Genomic DNA, 23,207 nt, shown 5'->3' with positions numbered 1-23,207 from the left:
AACTAGGAAAGGAGTCAGACCTTTTCACTCACCCAACAAAGTAGTCTTAAGAATCAGTCTAAACTGAAGCCGAGCTCCAAGGTCAGGATCCAAGCCGCAGTCTCCAGCAAAGCTCATTGGAAGACTGTCTCCAGAAGACACTCTCTTTAGACTATCTTCTCAAAGACAATCTGCCTCCAGCTGAAGAATTTCATGACTTTTACTATGGTTCCTGGTTCCTTCCCCTCTTCACAGGGGCCAATCACAGTTTCCAAATTGTTTAGTATTGCCCAGGGGGCTATGTCTGTGGGATCAACTTCTAACCTTCTCAAGCTTAATTTCTCACCTTCTTAAGCTTAAATTCTCATCTAAGGGTGTGAATTTTCTAAAATTCATCTTCTGGAGAAGTGAATACTCATCCTGATTGATTGAGTTTCTGAGGGTATGAATTAACTAAGTGAATGTAAGCTTCCTCCACCTAGTTCTGGTTTGTGTTGATTCAATCAAAAAGTGGACAAAGGAGAGTTAATCCTGTCTTCCCAATCTAGTGAGGTACTTAAGTTAGTGTTAACTCAGGATAAGATAATAAAGAATTCTCTTCCACATTATCAAACCATGGACACATTAAACACACACAAATTCCTACAAATTTGTGTCCTACATGTAGATATTATACCTAGTAATATAGCCAAAATGCTTATTCCTAAACATTCCTTAATAGATGACAGTTTCCCAGTCCCTTGGCAGTAAAAACCTCAGTTCATCAATTATTTATTCATTCTACATTTAGAAAGAAAGTGTAGCCAGTAGGGATGTTACAAGAAGGCATATATCCTCTCTTTAAACCATAGAACAACTTTGGGTATTTTATATAAGTATTATGTTTTTTCATCCATATTCTTCTGAATGCTGCTAAGTGTGGTTTCTGCGGGACATATTTAGATACAGATTACAGCTGTTTTAGTTAGAAGTTTTATACAGAATGGCAAAATGAAAAGAGTACTGATTTTAAAAGGCAAAGAGGCTGGGTTCAAATCCCAGCTCAGCCATTTACTATCATTGTGAATTTGGGCAAGTATTTTAATCATTCTAGTAAAGAGAAAATCTGTTTCTTCATCTGTAAAATGAATTTATTGACCTCTTAAGTCTAGCTCTGAATCCTATGATTGATTTTCTGTTAAGTTGGTATAGAAAAAAACTTTGTGTTTAATAAGTAGGAATTTTTCATTATTTCTGAATTAATCATAATTATGTATAATGGACTAGATAAAAGGTAAAATTAATAAAATTAATTTCATTATACAGATTTCTGCCCATATTAAGGCAAGGCAGTAGCCTAATAAAATTGCTTTCATGGTTTCTTTTTGGATTAGTATACTCTAGAACAGGTTCACAAGGCAATAAACAAAAGTTATAGGTGTGCCTTCTTTTAAAGAAATAATATGCCAAAATTTACCATAATAATTTATAAAATATATAATCTGAAGATTTACAGCAATTGAAATGTCATTTCTGAATTATTTTGTTTACTGCTCAGTGTTTAATAATTGATTCAGTATTTCCTTCCACAATTAACTAAAATATGTCCATTGCCCTATAGTATAAAAAGTGTTGACTTTTCATAGTCAGAGAATCTTAGGAAAGAGTTGTCTGTTAAGCATTAGGTGCTAGTGAGGCTGACCATTTCCAAATTACAGTAACAAGAGGATACACTAGGCCTGATATATATCACCCTGGCTGCCATTCACAACTTTTTTATTGGCTATCCACTATGGACAATGAAATTGACTGTAATGGGGTTATTGCTGATATTTCTTATTATATGAGAAAAATCTAAAAGGTTATCTATTCCAAACCCTTTTTTACTACTTAAACTATTTTCTAGGCATTTTTGAGGCAAAAATAACTATTTTACAACCCTACTCATTAATTTGTTTGTAATGCACACACATAAATATTTAGCATTTTCATATGTATGTATGAGTGGAATAAAAATGACCACCCACCCTTTATTGCAAATTAAGAATTTCGAGTCAGAAAATAAGAGTAAAAGAGGCTGTCCTTTATTTCTTTCATGAAAGGGGCACTTCAGTGGACAGTACAAATTGACTAGTAAGCAATATATATAAGTTCCTTTACACAAGATCCCTCCCCCTCCTGTCAGTCCCCTCCAATCCCCCCCCCCCCAATTTGCGGCTTGACTTACAATCTAAAAATAACCAGGTTCAGGTAACAGAAGAAATGTTACTTTAACATTCTTAAGAGATAAGGGGAGCAACTGAGTTGTTTATTGCCCTTAAATCAGGGGTCTTCTGTCTTTTATCATTCTCTTTTCCAGTCTTTAGATAGTCAACAAAAGGTCTTTGAAACTCAAAACAGACTATCCTTCTTTTCCCAACTGGGCTAATTGGGGTGTTAAGGGGAGCTTTCACCAGGGGATTTTGGGGGAGTAGGCCTAAATATTTACTTTGAGAAACACACACACATTTTATTTCACTAATTTAGATTGTAACTTACTTAAGATGAGATGTGAGGAATCCAGAAGACCCAAGTTCAAATACTGCCTCAGATACTTAATAGCCAAGTTATCCTATGTTAACTATTATCCGAGTTAACCTTTCTGTGCTTCAGTTTCCTTGTCTGTAAAATAAGGGGATTGGATTTGATAGCCACCAGAGTACCACTGAACTCTAAATGTATGATTCTATGAAACTATCTGTACAGAGGTAGGACTTAAACCCAGGTTTTCCTAACTAAGGCTAGCCTCTCTCAGACTATTTATGCAACATAAACTTTGTTGTAAAGAAACAGATAGCAATTACAGTGATAACCTTGCATATTATAATGCCAGAAACCTATACAACATCTATCATTTTCCCCATTTTATTCAAGGGGAAACTGAGGTACAGTGAAATATATATGTGTTAATCAGTGAAACCATAGGTTAATCTTCAATGTGGGCCTAGCTTTTCTTTCTCGCTAAAGTGTTGCAAGAGTAAAAAATTAAAGGTTGTACTAAATGTATAAAAATGTGATTGCCAAAAATATATTACTCAAGTCAGGATTACTTTTTATAGTAGTTTATTTACAAAAGGAGAAAGAGTGAAAGTAAGGAAACGAGAGAGTAGATAATTACTTTGGCCTGGTCTGAACCAGGCAGGACTTCAGAGGCCCCAGCAAAGAGGGGCCCAGAGGTAAATTAAACAAGGGTTCTAGCCACGAGGCCTCCTCCAAGACAAGGGACCACTCCAAAGGCTAGTATCTCTAGAAAAGGCAGGAAAAGGAGTCAGCCTTTTCACTCACCCACGTGGTAGTCCAAAGGGAGAGATTCAAGAACACTCTCACCAAATTTCAGAGTTTTGGGTCCACAAAGCAGATCCTTCACCAGCCTCCAACTCCAACTCTTAACTCTGAACTCACAGAAAGTTGCCACTGCTTTTAAAGACGCTCTTTGCGTCACTTTCTGTGCATTCCTTCCACCTTACATGGACCAATTGTAGCTTTAGCTTTACTTAGGACTGTCCAGAGGGCAGTCAGTCGTTTCTGATTCGTCACCCACTATAGGACACATGGGTCACAGACCTCCCCATACTTAAGGATAAGTGGGATGTATATGCTTCTGGTGATTAAATCTAAAAGTGGGCAAGGGGAGAGTTAATCCCATCTTCACAGTATTCAGTAGTAAGAGATAGTGTCAAACTCTAATAAAAATAACTTTTTTTCTTTTCTACTCTGTTAATTCTCTTTGCATAGTTCATAAACCAGAAAAGGTCACATGGGCTGAAGCAGCAGGAGTCATCCGTGATGGGTTACGTTCATATACAGCTCTCCATTCTCTTTCTCATCTCTCTCCTGGAAAATCAGTGCTTATAATGGATGGAGCAAGTGTGGGTACAATCATAATTCTGTTCTAGAATCAAAGTATGATAAAAACAAAGTAAATCGGGGAAGCAAAAAATTGTCCTATCTGCTAACCTAGTCCTTATTCTAATAATTCTTTATAACTTCCATTATCACATTTTGTGTTGGCATTGAGTGACTTTCATCAGTCTATCAAATGTGACCAGAAGCATGTGCCACAAATGCAGCTTAATTTATTATCTCTAATCTGAACATCCTAAAGAAACTCAAAAGAAAACAACCTAAATTAATTTGTTATAACTGATACTATCTATAGACATAACCCGCGAGTACCTGAGGCTTATACTTGAGAGATTTTAACCTGCTTTCAAAGAAAGGCCAGGAAAAAGGCATCCTCCCCCTCTGCCTCTAAATTAAAAACATATATCTTCTGTGAGATAAACAACTCAGTTATGAATTTATTAACAAAACTTCTGACGCTATTAAGTTCTTGCCTTGTCAGTCAGGCATTTAAAATATTTACATTTACATTATTTTTCTATGATTTGTCTATAAAATTTAAGATATTATTAAAGACACTTTGGTCTTAGGATTAAACACTGGTCTGATAGAAATCCTTCATAACTGACTCACAATTCTTTAAAATTGGAATAATAAAGTTTACACTATATTTACCTCAAGATATTGCATTTTAAGATAATTTAATCTTCAAAAAAAGGGGGGGGGGAGGATTCTCATAGTTACATATATGTGTTTCTGTGTGTGTGTTTACATTTATAAAATGGAATTCATTTAGTGTATGTTCCTAATGAGGCCAAAGGTCATAGTTTTATTCCTCTAAAAAGGTCAGTTAGCTTTTCTCATTGCCATGGCCATAGACTTTACCTCTATTATCTTGCCAGTTGTATTTTTAAAATATGTCTATTTTTTAACTCAGTGCCATTTTAGGTCCTGGTATTTAAATGCTTATTACAATGAATTGAACTGTTACAAGGAAATGAGAGCGAAAGAGTTTAGGTTTAGCCATTCTTGAAAAAAAAAAAGCTAAAATACTTGCCCTATTGGGCAAAAGTCAGTAAAGGAACATCTTGAATATAGGCTATTAAATAATACATATCAGAAAATGGTATTTTTTTATCACTATCTTAAAGAATGATAATACTTTTTCTATTGTAAAAAAATTTAGGAGCTTCACAAATCAAATTAGATGTGTTTTCAAACATTCATTATGGTCTTAAATACATACGTGTTTATAAATTAATATTTTTTTAAATATTTGTATGTTTGTGTATTTCCTCTGTGCACAGGCATTTGGTACAATAGCTATTCAGTTGGCACTCCATAGAGGGGCCAAAGTTATTTCAACAGCATACAGTCTGGAAGATAAACAGTACCTTGAAAGACTTAGGCCTGCAATAGGTAAGTTATATTTCTTAAAATATATCTAATACAAAGTTTTGAAAATAAGGATTGTACAGTTTTAATTTACCATAAATGAAAAAAAACATTTTAAACCAGAGTAAATATTTTTAAATTTAAAAAATTTCTCTCTATGTTAATTAATTTAATTCTAAGCTACTTTTTGTTCTCTATCACATTTGTCTCTCTGCTCAAGCTTTTCAATAGAGTAAACTGAAATATTTAGAAGGACATTGAGCTTCTCCTGCTTCATTTAGCTAGTCTATTTCTCCAACATTTGTTTCTAATTTTTTTAATTTAGTTTCATAATCCTTAAATTCTATATGTGATTGTTTGAGATAGGAATATGATCTTGAATTTTTTTCTTGTCTGCCAGCAGGTGGGGTAGGGATCAAATGGTAGAATGAAGAATGATATACTTTTGAAAAGCCTTAACATGCTTGAACAGTCTTGGGGATGTAAAGGGCATCATGAAGGCAAGAAAGATGGAGAGGAAATACTAAAAGAGGGAAAAGAAAAGTGGAGAAGGTGTGGGGAAAAATGATAGGAACCAAAAGTTTAGGAAGTTCAAGAAATGAAGAGGTAATAGGAAAAAGCTTAAGAAAAGGACAAAAGAGAAGCCAATAGCTGCCAAATAGAGCAGCTCCTTGCTACCCATTTATATTCTTGTCAGGCTATTTTGTAAGTTCTGCCTCACTGGGAATTGAGTTCTCTTTATCCATATTTACATGGTGTCCTGTGTTACTACCCCCACTCTCATTAGGCCAAGTGCTTAAGAGGTCACATCACTGATTCAACCTCCACATCTGCTACCTCTAAGATGATAAATAGAAGCAGCAGCAAGAAAAAAAGTAGAGTAAAAATATAATAAGAAACATTTCTCTTGGATATTTTCCCAGCCCATTTCTTTCTGTGGCCAATACATTCTTTTCTACACTCCAACCCTGACTGCCATCCCTCTATATACTTCAGTTTGCTAAGGCTACTTACTGTACTGAGGGAAGCAATCTTTAAATCCCAGCCCTACAGAATAATAACTGGAGGTGGGGAGGGAGAAGGGAAGATACCCTTCCACAATCCTGTTAGGTAACCTTGAGGATACAATAATACTAAAGTGCTCATTTGCCAGTATTGCTCCGTATTTGGCATGTTCATAGAGTGCAGCAGTCATTGTCGTTTATTTCCTGATGGCACTACCCAGTTTAGAAAACCTCACAAGCAGGAAGAGGCACAAGTTGGGTTACAAGCCCACTCTTGTACTAATATATTTAGAATAATTTTGTAATAGGAAAGAGAAACATATAGGAAAATTCCAAACCCTTTCATTATTATCTACGTGTAAAAAAAAAAACGTAAAAATTTTCAATTGGGGATAATGAGGTAGCACAGGAGATAGAGCACCAGGCCTGGAGTATGGAGAAATTGGGTTAGCTTTGTGATCCTGGGCAAATAATTTAACCCTGATTCCCTGTGTGAGTGCAAATGATTTTCACAAAATAACAGATTTATAAAAACAGTAACATAGTAGATAGTGCACATTCAAAGAAAGTACCAAAATTCACAATAACCCAGTTATTGACAATAGCAAACAAACCCATTATTATATAGGATTTACATGAGTTTCTATATAGCCACCTGCTGTATGATATTTAAAAAGCCTATGAACTGATGTATACTTGTCACAAATTCTACAGATGTAGGAAATCTTTCAACCTTGAATGAGATATTTTTAAACAAAAAAATACAAATCTCTGTACTGTTGATGAAAACCTATTTTGGTCTAAAATATCACTAAGAGATATCTAGATTGTTCTGGTGGAAAAGTAGAATAAGCTGAAAAGTTAAAACTATCTCATCATCCAGAAGCCACTTGAACCTGGGGAATACTCCCTCCTGGGAGCCTTCTGGGGTACCATGCCCTAGGAACACCTTCCCAGCTCTTCTGGTAATAAATTGCTATATGTCTCATTCATTACATTTTTACAAATGTGGAGGTGGGGAGATATATATATATAATGATCATTTCAGCTACAAAATGGACCCTTTAAAAACAATTGAGATATTTAGCTCATTAAATTCTACAGGTTGTAACCAGTTTTGATGGAGTCCATCCATCATCAAGTATGTGACAATTAATAAAGGCAAAAGAAAAGACTATATAAGCAATGTGTGACCTTGATAGTTGAGATGACAAATCCAGGATACATAAAACTTATGGGCTTTTTACAACTTAAAAAAATTTTGTGTAAGATGTTCATGGATTTTCACGTTGATATGTTCAGTACAGTTAAAGGTACAGATAAAAAATCATATGACAGAAAGATATTAGATTAATTAATACAGGTAAACTTAAAAAAAATTTAAACAGTAAAGCAATCAGCAATATACAATAATATAAGCAGGGAGCAGTTGGATAGCTCAGTGGATTGAGAGCCAGGCCTAGAGACGGGAGGTCCTAGGTTCAAATCTGGCCTCAGACATTTCCCAGCTGTGTGACCCTCGGCAAGTCACTTGACCCCCATTGCCTACCCTTACCACTCTTCTGCCTTGGAGCCAAAACACAGTATTGACTCCAAGACAGAAGGTAAGGGTTATTAAAAAAAAAAAAAGGAAGGATATGTTTGAAGATTAATGTAATATGAAAACAAAAGGCATCAAAAAATTTCAAATAAGAATTATTTAGATAAAGAGAATTATAATAATGTCTTCATGTGTTCAGATGAATTGAAAGACTTTTCCTATCTTCTGTAGGAGAAATATTGATAAACACATGGTACTCTTTTTGTGTCCTGCTATGGGTAATATTTTTTAATTCTGTGGTTCTGATCAATATTGTACCTAAGAGTTATCATTTGTTGGTTTTGTTTTGGTTAAGTTCTACTACTCAATTCCTAAAATGTTCTTTTTCTATATCTTCATTTTGGGGGATGCCTCTGTTTGAGAAGGAATGAAACAACCTTTGGTAGGTAAGTACTATGTTCCCAAGTCTGTTTAGTACTATTATGGGTAAAATGTATCCATTATACCTAAACAAATTGTCACCTGAAGCCAAAATTGAAATTTCACAGTTATCTTTTGTATGAATCAAGTATTCTGTTGAATTAGTATTTGGTAGTTTGGATTTATAGGACCTTCATTTTGAATAATTCATGCCCAACATAAACCTGGGAAGATCTGGTCTTTTTTGTCTGTAATATTTTCTGAATTAGTTGAATTTGCCATTTCCTTCTTGATTTAAATCCTTAAAAGTATATCAGAAAGCAATTACCCTACCCTTACCAATCTTCCACCTATAAGTCAATACACAGAAGTTAAGGGTTTAAAATTTAAAAAAGAAAAAAAAAAAAAAAAAAGAAAGAAAGAAAGAAAGAAAGCAATTAGGTGGCTCAGTGGATTGAGAGTCTGGCTTAGAGACCCTCGGCAAGTCATTTACCCCCATTGTTTAGCCCTTACTGCTCTTTTGCCTTAGAACCAATATGGGACTGATTCTGAGACAGAAGGTAAGGGTTTTAAAGGAAAAAAATACATCAGATTAAAACTATCATTTTGTTATTTGGGGGTTTTTTCCTCTTTTCATTCATTATTTAATTTTAATCTTAATTCATCCACTTAACATGTTTTGGAGGAGAGAATTTTTTTTCTTACATTCTCCAGTCTCCAACTAAAGTGAATATGTTTTGATTGAGAATATTGTGTAATAGCCTAATTCTCTGTCCTTTATAGTTCGAGTGATAGATGTATCTAATGGAAAAGTTGACATTGCTGAAAGCTGTTTGGAAGAAACAGGTGGCATGGGAGTAGATATTATCCTAGATGCTGGAGGTTTGTAATCACTGAAAAAGAAACATGTTAAATTAATGAATTGACTAGTCAATTAATTGGTTGGGTGGGTGACTAATAAATAAATAAATGCCACTAATAATACTTTAATTGGTTGAATTTCAGAGATGTCCTTTATAAATATAGTATCTGTGATGATTAAATGTGGACTCTCAAAGAACTTCAATAATTGGGGGCATTCTTTATTCTCCTTTTGTCAATTTGACAAATTCATTTTTTAAGACTGAGGTTTCCTTTGTCACCAGTAGATCTACTGGTAAATGTTTAATAATTGGCTCTCTGAGGAAAAAATATTTATTTGTATGGTGCACTTTTAAGATTAATCTACATTATTTAACATTTTCTGTCACTTTATTAAGTCTAGACAATTAGCAAAACAACCAATAAAGCTCTGATATGTAGCATTTTCTAATTTCCAGGTTATTAATACTCACATTGAAAACTGAACAATCAGCTCTGCTATTTAAGCTGGCTCTAGCACATATGCCTCTTATTACTTTCATTTGCATATGTTAAGAGAAACTTGAATCTCACAAATACTTATGAATTGTACTTTTTTTTAGAACATGACTACTCTGGTATTTGTATTTAAAGAGACTAATATTTCTCTGGATAGTAATAAAAGATTAGACTTTACAGGAAAACTATAAACAACATAATAAAATTACTGAGGTTTGTCCCAACTTTATAAACATTAGCCCAAGTTATTAGTTAGAGTGTATCACTGTGGTGTAAGACACTGATAATTCCAAGAAATGACTGTCTGAGACCTTTCCCTTTCACATTCTACATTCTTGGCCAGTGATGGCGAACATATGGCATGGGTGCCAAAGATGGCATGCAAAGCGCTCTCTATGGACACACAGTCTGCTGCTCCCCTCCCCCTCTCTACCATGCCTGATGACATTTTTTCACATCCCCCCACCCCTCTACCCAGCAGCCTTAGTGGGTGCACACAGAGAGTAAGGTGGGCAGTTCACAGGTGGCAGAGCAGGAGGAGAGCAGAGAACTCAGGCCGCTCCCCTTCCCTCTTTACACTTGCTGAGAACATTCCTCACTTCACCTGCCCCTCCACCCAGCAGCCCAATGGGAGAGCTTTCTCCCTCCCATGTGTGGTAAGGGTGTAGGTAGGGAATACTCAGTACATGGTCTGGGGTGGGGGGGCCTGGCACTCTATCTATGAGTTTATTATCAAAAAATGCAGCTCCCCCCCCCCCAGTTTTTTAAAAGGCATCTTTTTTTGTTAGTTTTATGGTTATATTACTACAGCAAATTATTTGTTATTATACTTGGCCTACTTTTTAAATGTGTATAGATTTTCACATTTTGATTCACTTATATTTAGAATTACTTGATTTATAATTTTAATGTCCAGTTTTTATATACTAATTAATTTTAATGTGTCAGAACTCAGAATATATTACCTTTTTTCTCTAAAATGAAAATCTCCATTATTCCTGTGTTTTTAAAATAGAGGTGAATGTTAAGGAATAGAGCAATTTTTGAAAATAAACGATTATGTACAAATAAATATTAAACGTTTTTTCTTTTCCTATTCTCTTATAAGTGAGATTGTATAGTAAAGATGATGAGCCTGCATTAAAATTACAACTACTACCACACAAGCATGATATCATCACACTTCTTGGTGTTGGGGGTCACTGGGTAACCACAGAAGAAAACCTTCAGGTAAATTATCACAAAGTCTAGCATTATCTTTATCAAGGGGATTTAATTACTATAGAACACTATCTTCCAAAGTTCAAAGTAATTGAAATGTCTTAGTATATTTTTAAGCCTAAATTATAATATTTTGTAAAGAAATTCCATTTGGTTAGTACCCAGGACTAAATAAAATGTTACTGTTGCCTAATGGAATCTTTAAGCTACTGGGATGAGAATGATTTTTAATTAGCATATCAGTGATTTGGCAATGTTGACTTCTGAAGAAATTTAAGTTTTTAAAAATTGTCTGTTTTCCTCATTTAAACACCATCTTCAAGAAACCTTTTTTATGCTATCAATTTACTTAATCTTTATGCAACACAAAGATAAACTTTATCCTGACTATTCAATTATCACCAATTCCTAATGCAAATAAAATTAATGAGATTTTATATATGTATACATATATATGGGTGAGGGTATACACATATATAAAATGTTATTTTAAAGGGATGAAATTAAAATAAAACATTTATTAGATGAGTGATAAAATTAAGATAAATGTTTTATACATGTCTGTCCTAGTCCTAGTCTACAATGAACAGCTGATATTTGAAACTATTCCCATAAGCTAATAAAATTTTGCTAGTGGAGAGCTAGCAGCATTTTTGTAACATTATGCCATCCTAATGTTATTCAGTCATGCCCAACACTGTGGCCCCACATGGTGTTTTCTTGGTAAAGATATTGAAGTAGTTTTTCATTTTCTTCTCCAATGGATTAAGGCCAAGAGAAATTAAGCGAGTTGCCCAGGGTCACACAGCTAGTGAGTATCTGAGGCCAGATTTGAACTTCAGTCTTTCTATCTCCAGACCCAGCACCCTATCCTAAGCTACCTAGCTGCCTTTAATGTAGGACATGGCAAATGATTTTATATTCTTAGATTTCATGGTATTGAAATAGGTAGATAGTCTGGATAGATGGTTTGTAAATTGTAAAATACCAAGATTGAGGGTCTCTTGGTAACCCTCAGTGATGAGGGCCTGACAGGCTTCCACAAGGCTCAGCATGCTTTTCAGACTCTTAGACAGATTACAAAACAGTTCAGGGTTTATTTTAACCAAGGTAAACTGGAAGGGATGATTAGGGAATAGGATACCCTGATCTAAGGCTGACTTCTAGCTAAACCACACCCCCTTCTAAGACCCCTGCAAAGGAGTGTCTTCTGGTCTTCCAGTTGCATACTTTCCTATTCTGGCTGTCTAGAAATTACTGGCTATCTAACTACCTGACACTAATAATCTTCCTAGATAACATTTGGCTACATTTTATAGTCTTTCAGAGTAGTTAGGCTGACCATTTATCTCAGGGATCAGTCCTCTTCGGGTTAGGTCCAATTTGGCTCCAGGCTTGCCAGCAGAGATCTTCACAGCAGTTGGGAACACTGTCTCAGGATACTGAAACACAAGTAGATCACACAGAAGACAGGGTTTATCAAACTGGACAACAGGATATGTAGCTTTGACTTCAAAGGGGTAGGAAACAAAACCTCTCCTAGACTTGTAAAGATCCTAAGCAGTAGGAAGTTGTCAGCTTCAGTCTCTCCCAGAAACAGAAAACCAAAAGCCCAGAGTTCTCTCTCTGTTGACTTTTTATAATGTCCCCACATTCCAGAAAACATAGTTCCTTGCATGCAGTAGTCTTGCAAACTGATATCTATGCAGAGTCCTTTCTCTTACCTTTTTACACCCATTCTTACCTTTCCACATAACAGTAGGAAAGGAAAAAATATGTTATCTCTTATATAATCTATTATCAAAAGAAACATACCAATTGCTTTTTTGATTGAAACATTGTTTTGTAGCTGGGACAAATTTTAAACCATGCAAATTCTAACTTTTTTAATACATTTGGTTGAGAAACTAATCAGCTGTCTATTGATCAACTCAGAATGATTTAATTAATGTTTCTGTATTTTATTAAAGTTGGATCCTCCAGACAGTCATTGCCTTTTCCTTAAGGGAGCTACGGTGTCTTTCCTTAATGATGAAGTTTGGAATTTGTCAAATGTGCAACAAGGAAAGTATCTTTATATCCTTTTTCTAAGTGAATTGAGTCTCTTGAAACCTTTTGGAAAAGTTGCATTGTGAAAAGAAAACTGATATTCCTTTTTTTTTTTTTTTTTTTTTTTTTTTAACTCTTACCTTCCACCCATTGTGTATTGGTTCCGAGACAGAAGAGTAGTAAGGGCTAGGCAATGGGGGTCAAGTGACTTGCCCAGGGTCACACAGCTGGGAAGTGTCTAAGGTCAGATTTGAACCTAGAACTTCCTGTCTCTAAGCCTGGCCCTAAAGCCACTCATCTGCTCAGCTGCCCTCAAAAACTGATATTCTTAACTGTACATATTACACTTAATATTTCATCAGCAAAAGCCATCCTTCAAATATTATAACCAAATTGGGTAGTAATATCATTTGCCTTTTTGTCTGTTCACAGCATTGTCTCCGTGGACCCAGTCAATATTTACAAATACATAACAGACAGTGGGTCTCTTGCCTATGATAATATTGCTTTGTCCTCAGGGAGCTTAATTTCTATAGTGGAATATAACATGTATATATGTAAGAATATACAAAATTAGTAAAGGTTCTGCACTAACAGTTGGGGCGATATCAAGAAAGGGATCACATAGAGATAGTATTTGAAATGAATTTTGAAGGAAACTAGGGATTCTTAAGCAGAGGGGAAAAAGGTATTCTTTCCAGACTAGGGGGAAAGTAAGGAAAGATGAGAAATGAAATTTCATGTAGGATGAACAAGAAGACGAGTTTGAATGGACTAAAGGTGGAATGAAAGGAGAGTAAAGTATGGTAAACCTACAAAAACAGCTTAGAAATTGGAATGTCTTTAACTACCATCCAAAAGTGTTTTTGTTAGAACATAAAGGAAACAGGGTTCATTGAGCACTAAAATGATATGGTCACACCTTTGCTTTTAAGAATATCATTTTGGCTTTGGGTAGAGAATGAACTAGAAACAGGAAAAACTTGTGACAAGCAAACCATTTAGAAAGCTATTGTAATATTCCAGGTAAGAAGTCATTAAGACCAGAACTAGGATGATTGCTTGTGAGTAAAGGAGAGGGGACAGATTTGAGAGATTTTGTGAAGGAAAATTGACTAGACTTGGCAACTTATTAGTTACATGGGGTGAAGGAAAGTAAAGTGGTGTTAAGAGGTCTGGATAACTGGAAGAATAGTGGTTTTCTGGATAGAGATAGGGGAAGTAGGTTGTTATTAAAGAATGAAATCCATGAAACCTATGAAAATTATATACCCTTGAAATATGAAAAAGGTTATATGTATTCATTTATAACCCAGCTAGTCCTAATTAAGTATAATAGAAATCTGATTTCACAACTTTAAAAATACTGAAGTTAATTTAAAACTGTTATATGGAAAAGACTCTTAGAATAATTAATTAAAGAATATTTACCTTTTTGACTAATAGACTGAATTTTGTAAAGTGAAAATTCAAGCATCCCTTCTGCATCTCAGGGGTTAGGGGCATATGCTCTGCTCTAAAATCACAACATTTTTTGGCCTTCTCTTCATACCAGAAAAGAAATCTGAAATTTTTCTTTTTTCTTTTATGGGGTGTTTACAATAACTTATTGTAAAATTTGGGTTAAATATTTGGTCATAGACTATATTGTCTCAAAACTTTTTCTGTGTCACCTGTAGCTTCCACAAAACTTCCCCAAAAATTCCCATTTAATTTCTCATGCCAACCCTCAATTTAGCAAAACCTGGATTGGGAAAGTTAAGATGTTGAAGAGATACCTATAATTTTAAAATATGTTCACTGAGTTCAGAAAATAAACTTTTATTAATTTAACTGTTTTCAAGCTCACCTTTTCAACTCTTCAAAACTTATTTTCAGCAACACAAAAGGCAAACAGAAGAATGGCTAAATAATAATTATAATTATCAAATAAAATATTACTATTAAAATGGCAATTATTAGTCCATTAACACATGGAAACTTAAAATGTCATAATTCCAAATTTAAAAAGCACAAAATAAATCTACACAAACTAATTCAGCTTTGTAAAAATATATACATTGCATGTACATTAAAGATTAAAAGAAAATGAAGTGGCATAAAGTGATTAGAATTTAATGTTCACTTGAACCAGGGGGTAGGGCATTTTTTTCCCCTAAAGTTGTTCACGTTTCTAATCTTTTTAAGTATTTTTTTGTAGTTTTTTTTTAAACTGATTCAAGCTTTTGTCCTTCTATGAGCTGGGTCCCTGTGCCATTTAACAAATGAATTATTTTCCATACCTTAATATATATTTTTCCATTATTTTAGCATCTTACAGTTTACAAAGTAATTTCTTCATGATAATTCTTATATATAAATAATAAAAGTATCATTACCATTACATATAAAGAAACTAATATCCATAGAGATTGGGACTTGACCAAAGTTATATAAAATTACTGAATATCAGGACAAATTACTTAGACTCAGACCAATTGATTCCAATGTTTTTTCTATCAGCAGAATTTTCATTCCTTTATTAATATCTGAAAGTAAGTGATAAGTTGCTTTCCCCTCTAAATACAGAATTAAAAAGCTTAAACTGCACTCAGGCTTTTGAGTCATCCTATATCTAATATCATTTCTTGATTCTCTAAAAGTGATACCATATCAATCTGAATACATGACAAATATTTTCCCCAACAACTACTTTATTTTTTAAAAAAAACCTCAGTGCAGCTTAAATAATCTACCTGTAACTTGTTTCTTTACGGAGATAATTTCATGTTATGGCTATAACCTCTATTTAGGAAGGACATAGATTTGGACCAATGCACTAAGAGAATTCTTTTGTTGTTGTTAACTTATTACAACTATGAAAGGATATTTTGGAGCATTACTTTGTTTACAGAAGTCTACCTATTCAGCAATTCTATAAACATTTTTTGAGCTCTTATGATCAAGTGCCTATTGGGCACTCAATAACAGACAAAAACTGCCAGTAAGCCCAAAGAGCAAACATTCTTCTGGATGGATATAGCACTTACACAGAAAAGTAAACAATGTAAATTTAAGAGGCAAGCACTGACAAATAATTGAGGGAAAAAAACGTGATCAAGCTATTATATTTTATCTTTCCCTTCAGTAAACTAAAACTAAATAATAAAAACTAGAGGGGAAAACCCCTTCTTGTTGCTTTCACTTCCTCCTCCTCCTCCTCCTTAGCCCTTTACATTGTGCTTCCAATCATATCACTTTCCAGAGTTCTCAATGATCTTTTAGTTGCCAAATCCAGTGACCTTTTCTCAGTCTTTATCTTTGACAAATTCTGCAGTATGTGACACTGTTGATCATTATCTCCTCTAAGATATTTTCTTTTTCCTAGGTTTTCAGCATTCTTTGTTCTCCCACTTATGTCACTGCTTATTATCAGTCTCCTTTGCTCAGTCATCATACATATTCCAAGGTTCTGTCTTATATTCTTTCTGTGCTCTGTCTTCATATTCTCATTAGTACTCATGGGTTCATCTCTATACAGATGACTCTCATCTGTGTATTCATCACTAAACTCTATCCTGAATTTTAGTCCTGTGCAACTAACTCCTTATTGGACATTTGACTGCTGCTTGGAAGGTGGATTGGAGAAGGGTAACACTTTAAGGCAATGAGACCAATTAGGAGGTTCCAGGTAAGACCAAAAGAAGAGACTGAATTAGAGTTATTTTGGTATGAAGAGAAGAAAAGTTTCCAATCTGGGGTCTATAGAAAGATCTCTGGGGTGCAAATGCTAATTGCTAAAATAATTTCATGCAGGCATCTCAAATTCAGCATGTCCAAAACAGAATTAAATCCTCCAGAACTCAAATCTCTTCCAAACTTCCTCATTTCTATCAAAAGTATTACTATCCTTTTGGTCTCCCAGGTTCCTTAACTACAGTCAATCACATACCTATTCATTTGCCAAGTCTTATTGATTTTATCTCTACAACATCTCACATCCATCTCTTTCTTTCTATTTTAAGGATTTTTAACACTTTTTGTGTGTGTCATAGACCCCTTTGGCAATATTGTGAAGCCTATGATTTCATTCCAGAAGTTTTAAAATGCACAAAATAAGTACGTAAGATTACAAAGAAAATCAGTGGTATTTAAAGAGATAAGATTTTTTTCCCATTCAAGGTCATAGGGTCTACTCCTACCCCAGAAATCTTTCTATAGACCCCAGATTAAAAACCTCTCTTCTCCTTATACCAAAATAACCCTAATTCAGGCTCTTCATTTTGTCTTGCCTAGAACATCCTAGTGGTCTCACTGCCTTAAGTCTTTCCCTTTTCCAGTCCATTTTCTATGCAGCTACCAAGGTAATCTTCATAAAAAACACTTCTGACCATATATCCCTTCTCAGCTCAGTAAATTCCACTGATAACATATACAAGCTCCTTTGGCATTCAGACATTCACTCTCTTTCTAGGCTTATAAGATTATTCCCTTATGCAAAGTTGTTATTTATATAATATTTCATCTCTTATTTCCCTGATTGTGCATTGGGCTCCCATCATAAGACCTTTCCCAATAATGACTTAGCTTATGGTGCTTCTCCAAAAAAGTTCTTTGTATTTATATGTATACATGTTCTCTCCCCTTACAGAATGTAAGTTTCTTGAAGACAACAGTTTAATTTTTGCCTGTGTCTTCTTCAGTGCCTAAGGTGCTTTAGTAAGATGTTTGTTGAAATAAAATTATAGCTTCTTTATTTCTATAATCCAGTACAGATTGTAAAATGCTAAATAATTTTTAATCATTAAATTTTTGTTTACATTTACTGACATTTATTTTTGCATCTCCTTTATTTTTTACTATATCTCTCCATGCTTCCTTACCCAGCAAATCATCCTTTGTAAAGAAAAAGCAGTTCATCAAAACTAAACAACTTCTCAGCTAGATATACAGTATACATAACAGTATATGCAGTGTTCCACATCCATATTCCCCATCCTCTACAAAGAAGAGAAAGAGGTGAATTTTCTCATCTTTTTTCTGGGCCAACTTTGGTCATTCTAATCATATAATGTTTGATTTTTTTTTCTATTTATTTTGTCATAATTATGTAAATTATTTTCCTAGTTACTGCTTTCTTCATTGTATCAGGTCATAGCAATATCCCCATGATTCTTATATTGCTTCAGATTTGTCATTTTAAAGCAGAGTAAAATCATTCCATCACATTCAAGTACCACAAATATTCCCTATTTTATGGGCATCTCTTTTGTAGCATTTTTTTGCTACTTCAAAAAATGTTGCTATGAATATTTCATATATATAGGGCCTTTTTTTCCTGTCTGACTTTCTTGACCTTTATTCCTAGCTTCTGAGTCAAAAGGTATAGACATTTTTTAGACATTTATTAAACAAAATTCAAAATTAACTTCCTAACAGTTGGATATTCCATAGCTCCACTAACAGTGGATTAGTGATCCTGAACCACTAAGTTTCTTTTTTCTTTTAAATTTTCTTTCATTTTTTCCCCCAATTATATGATGAACTGTTAAGTTTTTTATGATAATTGAAAAACAGAAAGATAAGAATTAGGACACTAATTTTTTTGATGTTAGCTATATAACTTATACTCTTGAGGAAAGTAGGTTTTATTACAACATGTAACCCAAGATATAAACCTTGGCCTAAAGAAGTAAAAAATAGACATTATATTTGATTAAAAGTATTAATTATAGGCCTTTCTCATGAGCAACAAGTTATTACTAAAGTTATTTAGTGCTAATAAATGACAGAGAAGGAGACTATGGACACACTACCATCTCTCTTTCAGAAGAGAGAGAAAAGAAACAAGATTTAATGCCATAGCATGATGGCTCTAACTGGGATAATGTGCCTTGGAAAACTTCTCTAAAATTTGTATATTGTACAGGACCAGATAGAGCCTTATCCCTTGGTAAATTAGAAACCTGATGTCAACCATTATCCATCTCAAAATAATTCTGGGGAACCCTATATATTAGAGGTAATACTCTCTCCATTTGGAGGTTTGGGGATCTTTGAGAAAGTGATAACCTTGGTAATCAGTTGGTTATACCCCTGTGCAAGCAGATGCCATACCTAATACTGTAGTCTTTGGCTTACTTGCACTAAATCAATGGAGTATACCTTAGGATTTGAACACCATGACTAAACATTCAACAATCAACCAACAAGCATTTATCAAGTACAGATACAAAGAATGTGCCAGGGATTGTGCTATCCACTTGTGCTCCAAAAACAAAAATGAAACAGCCCGTGTCCTCAAGGTGCAGTTGGAGGGAAACAACCTATATATAAACAAGCATGTGTAAATAATACAAAAAATGGGGAGAAGGGACTTAACAAAGGATCTAGCAACTCCAAAAGGATGAGGAAAGTCATCCTGTAGAAGGTGACACTTGAACAGAGTTTTGAAAGAAACAAGATTTTTTAGAGACAGAGATAAAGAAAAGGCACATTACAGGTATACAGATGTAGTATCAACTTCAGTAAATTCAGTAAACATTAATAAAGAGTATATATGTGCCAGGCACTACTAAGAATATAAGGCAACTAAACTATATATATAAACTAAATAGATTATAAGGCAACTAAAAACTGCTAAGGATATAAGGCAAGCTAAAAATACAAAAAACAAAAGACAATCCCTGCCCTTATGGAGTTTACAATCTAATGAGAGAGGGGCAATTAGGTGGCTCAGTGGATTAAGAGTTGAGCTTGAGACAGGAGGTCCTTGGTTCAAATCCAAGTTCAGACACTTCTTAGCTATGTGACCCTGGGCATGTCACTTAACACCCATTGCCTAGCCCTTACTGCACTTTTAAAAAAATCCAATAGGAGAGAGAACACAGAAACAATATATACAAAGCAAGCTATATACAGGATAAATAGGAAATAATAGAGGAAAAGCACTGGAATTAAGAAGGACTTTTGGGAAGTGAGGAAGAATAAGAATGTCACGTTTGACTGGAGTCTCAGAGTCTTAAGGAAAGAGGAATAATGTATAAGGTTGATAAGGTAGGTTTGGGACAGGCTGTACATTGAACCAGTACACTGTGTTGATTCAAGATGGAAGGTAAAGATTAAAAAGAAAAGTTGTTTTGTTTTATATTGTTGTAAATGTTTTAATTTGTGCTTCCTGTTTGTGATTGAGAACATTTTTCATTTGGTTGTCAATAGCTTGCCGTTCTTCTTTTGAAAACTGCCTAATCACAATCTTTAATTTTTCCTCTACTGAAAAGCACATATTGACCTTATTTTTTAGTAATTTCATTAGATCAGACCTTTTTCTTACAGTTACTTGTTTTGTATTGAAATCTGAATCTGAAATAATATATCATTGCCTGATTCAGATTAAATATCCATCAGTTCTACTTCACAATTTCTTCTCAACACCTTGCCAATGAAATTTTCCTTCAAGGATTTTTATTGCTTCAGTGTGATTATATATATTTTTATCTTCTGAACTTCTAAAAGTAGCTCAAGGCATTACATCATTTGATAAATGTTGAAAGTTTGTATATGAACAAACTTTGAGAAGAAAATCCAGATTAACAATAGCCATATAGGAAAAATACTCTCAATAACTAATAATTAGAGAAATGCAAATTAAGGCAACTGTGAAGTTCTGCCTGACTTCCATCTGGTTAGCAATATTGACAAAAAAGGAAAATAACAAATATTGGAAGACCTTTAGTAAAAAAGGCATTCAGTATTGGTGGAGCTATGAATTGGTCTTAGCTATTTGAGAAAGCGGTGTAGAACTTTACCCAAAAAGATGATCCAGCAAGGTCAATAGAACTGGTAGGTGAAATATATTTTATGGTTTTCCATCAATTGGAGAGTCACAGAATGGATGATTTGTAACGCTAAGGTCATACAAAATTACTAAAAGGAATGTTTCAGAAAAACCTGACTTGTATGAACTGATGCAGGTTAAAGTAAATAAGGAACACAGTTTTTATAATAATATTGTAAAAATGAACAACTTTGAAAGATTTTAAAACTCTGATCACCATAACGAATAACCATGATTCCAAAAGATCAATGATAATAAAGAACTAAATATGCAGAGAGAGACACATTTTCAAACTTGGGTAATATTGGCAATTGTTTTTTTATTGACTATATGGTACAATGGTTTTGGTTTTCTTTTTTTCCATAATTAAGGGTGAGGGGTGGAAATGAAAATAAGCAAATACTCGCTAATTGAAAAAAATAATTTTTAAAAAGTTGTTTTAAAAAAGTATAAGAGAAAAAAAAATGGAACAAAGCCAAAAGGACAAGCTGAGCATCTCTTACCTTTTAATTATTGAATGGTTTCTTCTACAATCCTGCCCATCATTTTCATATTGTTAACTTAACAGACCTTTCAGGTACGTATCTTAAAAGATGTAATGGAGAAGCTATCAACTGGTGTTTTCAGGTAAGTTGTAAAAATAAAACATTTGGATACTTCCATCTTCAGATGATTTTCTTTTTTAATAATCTTAAAATTTTTGTGGGATACTTTTGGGCATAACGCTGAAATTATTGCTAATTTAGCTAAATAGTTCATTCAACAAATATTGTCTTTTACACTTTAAAATTTAAAACAATGACTGGTAGTGGTCCTTAGACCATTGTCTTTTCACAAGATTCCTCCAGAATTTCATTTAGTTGGTCCATTGTCTTTTTAAGGTTCTAAGCCAGGATATAGGTGGTGGGAAAAGAGAAAAGTGAATCTTGGAAACCTGAGAGCTGTAGCTTGAGAGCTTAAATGCTTGAGAATAGTGTTCCCTCACTCTAATACCTCTCTACCTTCTCCATATTGCTGTTTTATCTCCTGCTACAGTTCAAAATGACATGGGCTGGTTAAAGCAAAGTGGAGTAGGAATATCACTTTGTTTGAAGAAATCTTTTTTTTTTTTTTAACATTGGCAAAAGACAGCAAATTAAATTAGAGGACTTTTGCCTTCCTAAGATTTGAATCTTGTTCATTTTTTTTAACCCTTATCTTCCATCTTAGAATCAATACTACATATTGGTTCCATAACAGAAGAGTGGCAAGGACTAGGCCTTGGAGATTAATAGTTATTTGCTGAGGGTCATACTAGCTAGAAGTGTCTAAGGCCAGATCTGAACCTGAGAATCTCCCATCTCTAGGCACTGAGCCACCTAGCTGTCCACAACCTTGTTACTCATAAAATCTGAAGTAGAATTTTTGCCCTGTGAAACTTAGGTAAAACCAAGTTTGACTGTACTTCTTAAAATCATGAGTTTAAATTAATGATCATTTTAAGATTGTCACCTTATTAGTGTCTTTTAATTCATTTTTACTTAAACCAGACACTTCTAATAAATTCATTCTTCTTTAGACCTCTTTTGGATGAACCCGTGCCACCATATGATGCCAAAGTTTCCATGGAAATTGTTCAGAAAAGTCAAGCAAGAAAAAAACAAGTTATCCAGTTTTGAAGTACTAGCTAAGACAAGAAGCTCACAACTAGATGATGTATTTAAAAAGTAAATTATTGTGCAAACATTCTATACCTCTTTAGATGATTCTTTCCCACACCCATTGTATTTTAGAAGTAGTATTCTGAAGATTGTTTTTGGTTGCATATTTTGTCGTTATACATCAAGCAATTGAATATTTTCAAGATTATTATCAAGAAAACTGCTGCGTTCAAGAAGAGCTGCTGTATTGTATAAATAGGCCTGTTTTTATTTTTCTAGGGATGGTTTTTGGGTTTTGATAAGTTCCCCTATCCACTTTCTTTTAAGCTTTCTTGTACACAATATTCATTATGAGTATATATCCAAAAGCTAGTCATGCATAACTAGTTTCTAGATACTTTTATTATCACTGTTTTGTTGTTGTTATTCCCAGGGATGAAAACACCAGGCTAGGTCTTCCAGAGCCATTTTCATGCAGACACAAGCATCCTGGCTGCTATGTTTTGTATCCAGGAGGTAGCATTTGTAGCATTTAGCCAAATTAGTTCTCAGTAATCCATTCAGCCATAGTTCTATGATGATTACCATAAAACTAAGGCCCCAACAGTGCTTTTTTGCTGTAACTAGGGGGCAGCCGTCTTGTGGTTTTATACTGTAATTTTGGACGCCGAGTGGGGAAGGGACCACCTTGCTCTTCAGCCTCCTTAATTATATTAACGACATACTGTTTCTGGGGTGAGAGAGGTGGAGATGCGGGTGCCTACTCTTTAGGGCCTCCTACCAGGAGGGGCTTGGAACAGGATTAGAATTAAATTGTGGAAGAAATGGAGTCTGCTTCTAAGGGTAAGAAGCTGGTCTTCAGATTTATACCCTAAAACTCGGTAGGTCTCGGGTTTCGGAAACCCAATGAGTGCAGGCCTGGA

General features: G+C 34.3%; 1 protein-coding gene across 4 annotated transcripts in view; it reads left to right on the top strand.

Moving 5' to 3' along the window:
• The window catches only part of CRYZL1 (crystallin zeta like 1), a 65,435-nt gene extending 42,811 nt beyond the window's left edge, over positions 1-22,624 (top strand). Inside the window, exons 7-14 of one of the 4 annotated variants that reach the window (XM_044670229.1) lie at positions 3,733-3,866; positions 5,148-5,259; positions 8,205-8,225; positions 8,983-9,081; positions 10,667-10,788; positions 12,750-12,855; positions 21,226-21,271; positions 22,203-22,624. In XM_044670229.1, coding sequence (XP_044526164.1) covers positions 3,733-3,866; positions 5,148-5,259; positions 8,205-8,225; positions 8,983-9,081; positions 10,667-10,788; positions 12,750-12,855; positions 21,226-21,271; positions 22,203-22,302 — 740 coding nt within the window. In that variant the 3' untranslated portion in view covers positions 22,303-22,624. Of the gene's footprint in view, positions 1-3,732; positions 3,867-5,147; positions 5,260-8,204; positions 8,226-8,982; positions 9,082-10,666; positions 10,789-12,749; positions 12,856-21,212; positions 21,272-22,202 lie in introns of all 4 variants that reach the window. The other 3 variants (XM_044670230.1, XM_044670232.1, XM_044670231.1) reach the window with 3 other exon arrangements.
• The last annotated feature ends 583 nt before the right edge of the window (positions 22,625-23,207 follow it).

Source organism: Gracilinanus agilis, chromosome 3 (assembly GCF_016433145.1).
Source record: "Gracilinanus agilis isolate LMUSP501 chromosome 3, AgileGrace, whole genome shotgun sequence".
In the NCBI taxonomy this organism is placed as follows: domain Eukaryota; kingdom Metazoa; phylum Chordata; class Mammalia; order Didelphimorphia; family Didelphidae; genus Gracilinanus; species Gracilinanus agilis.
Note: the sequence above shows the minus strand (reverse complement) of the source record. Positions and strands in the feature narration are given on the sequence as shown.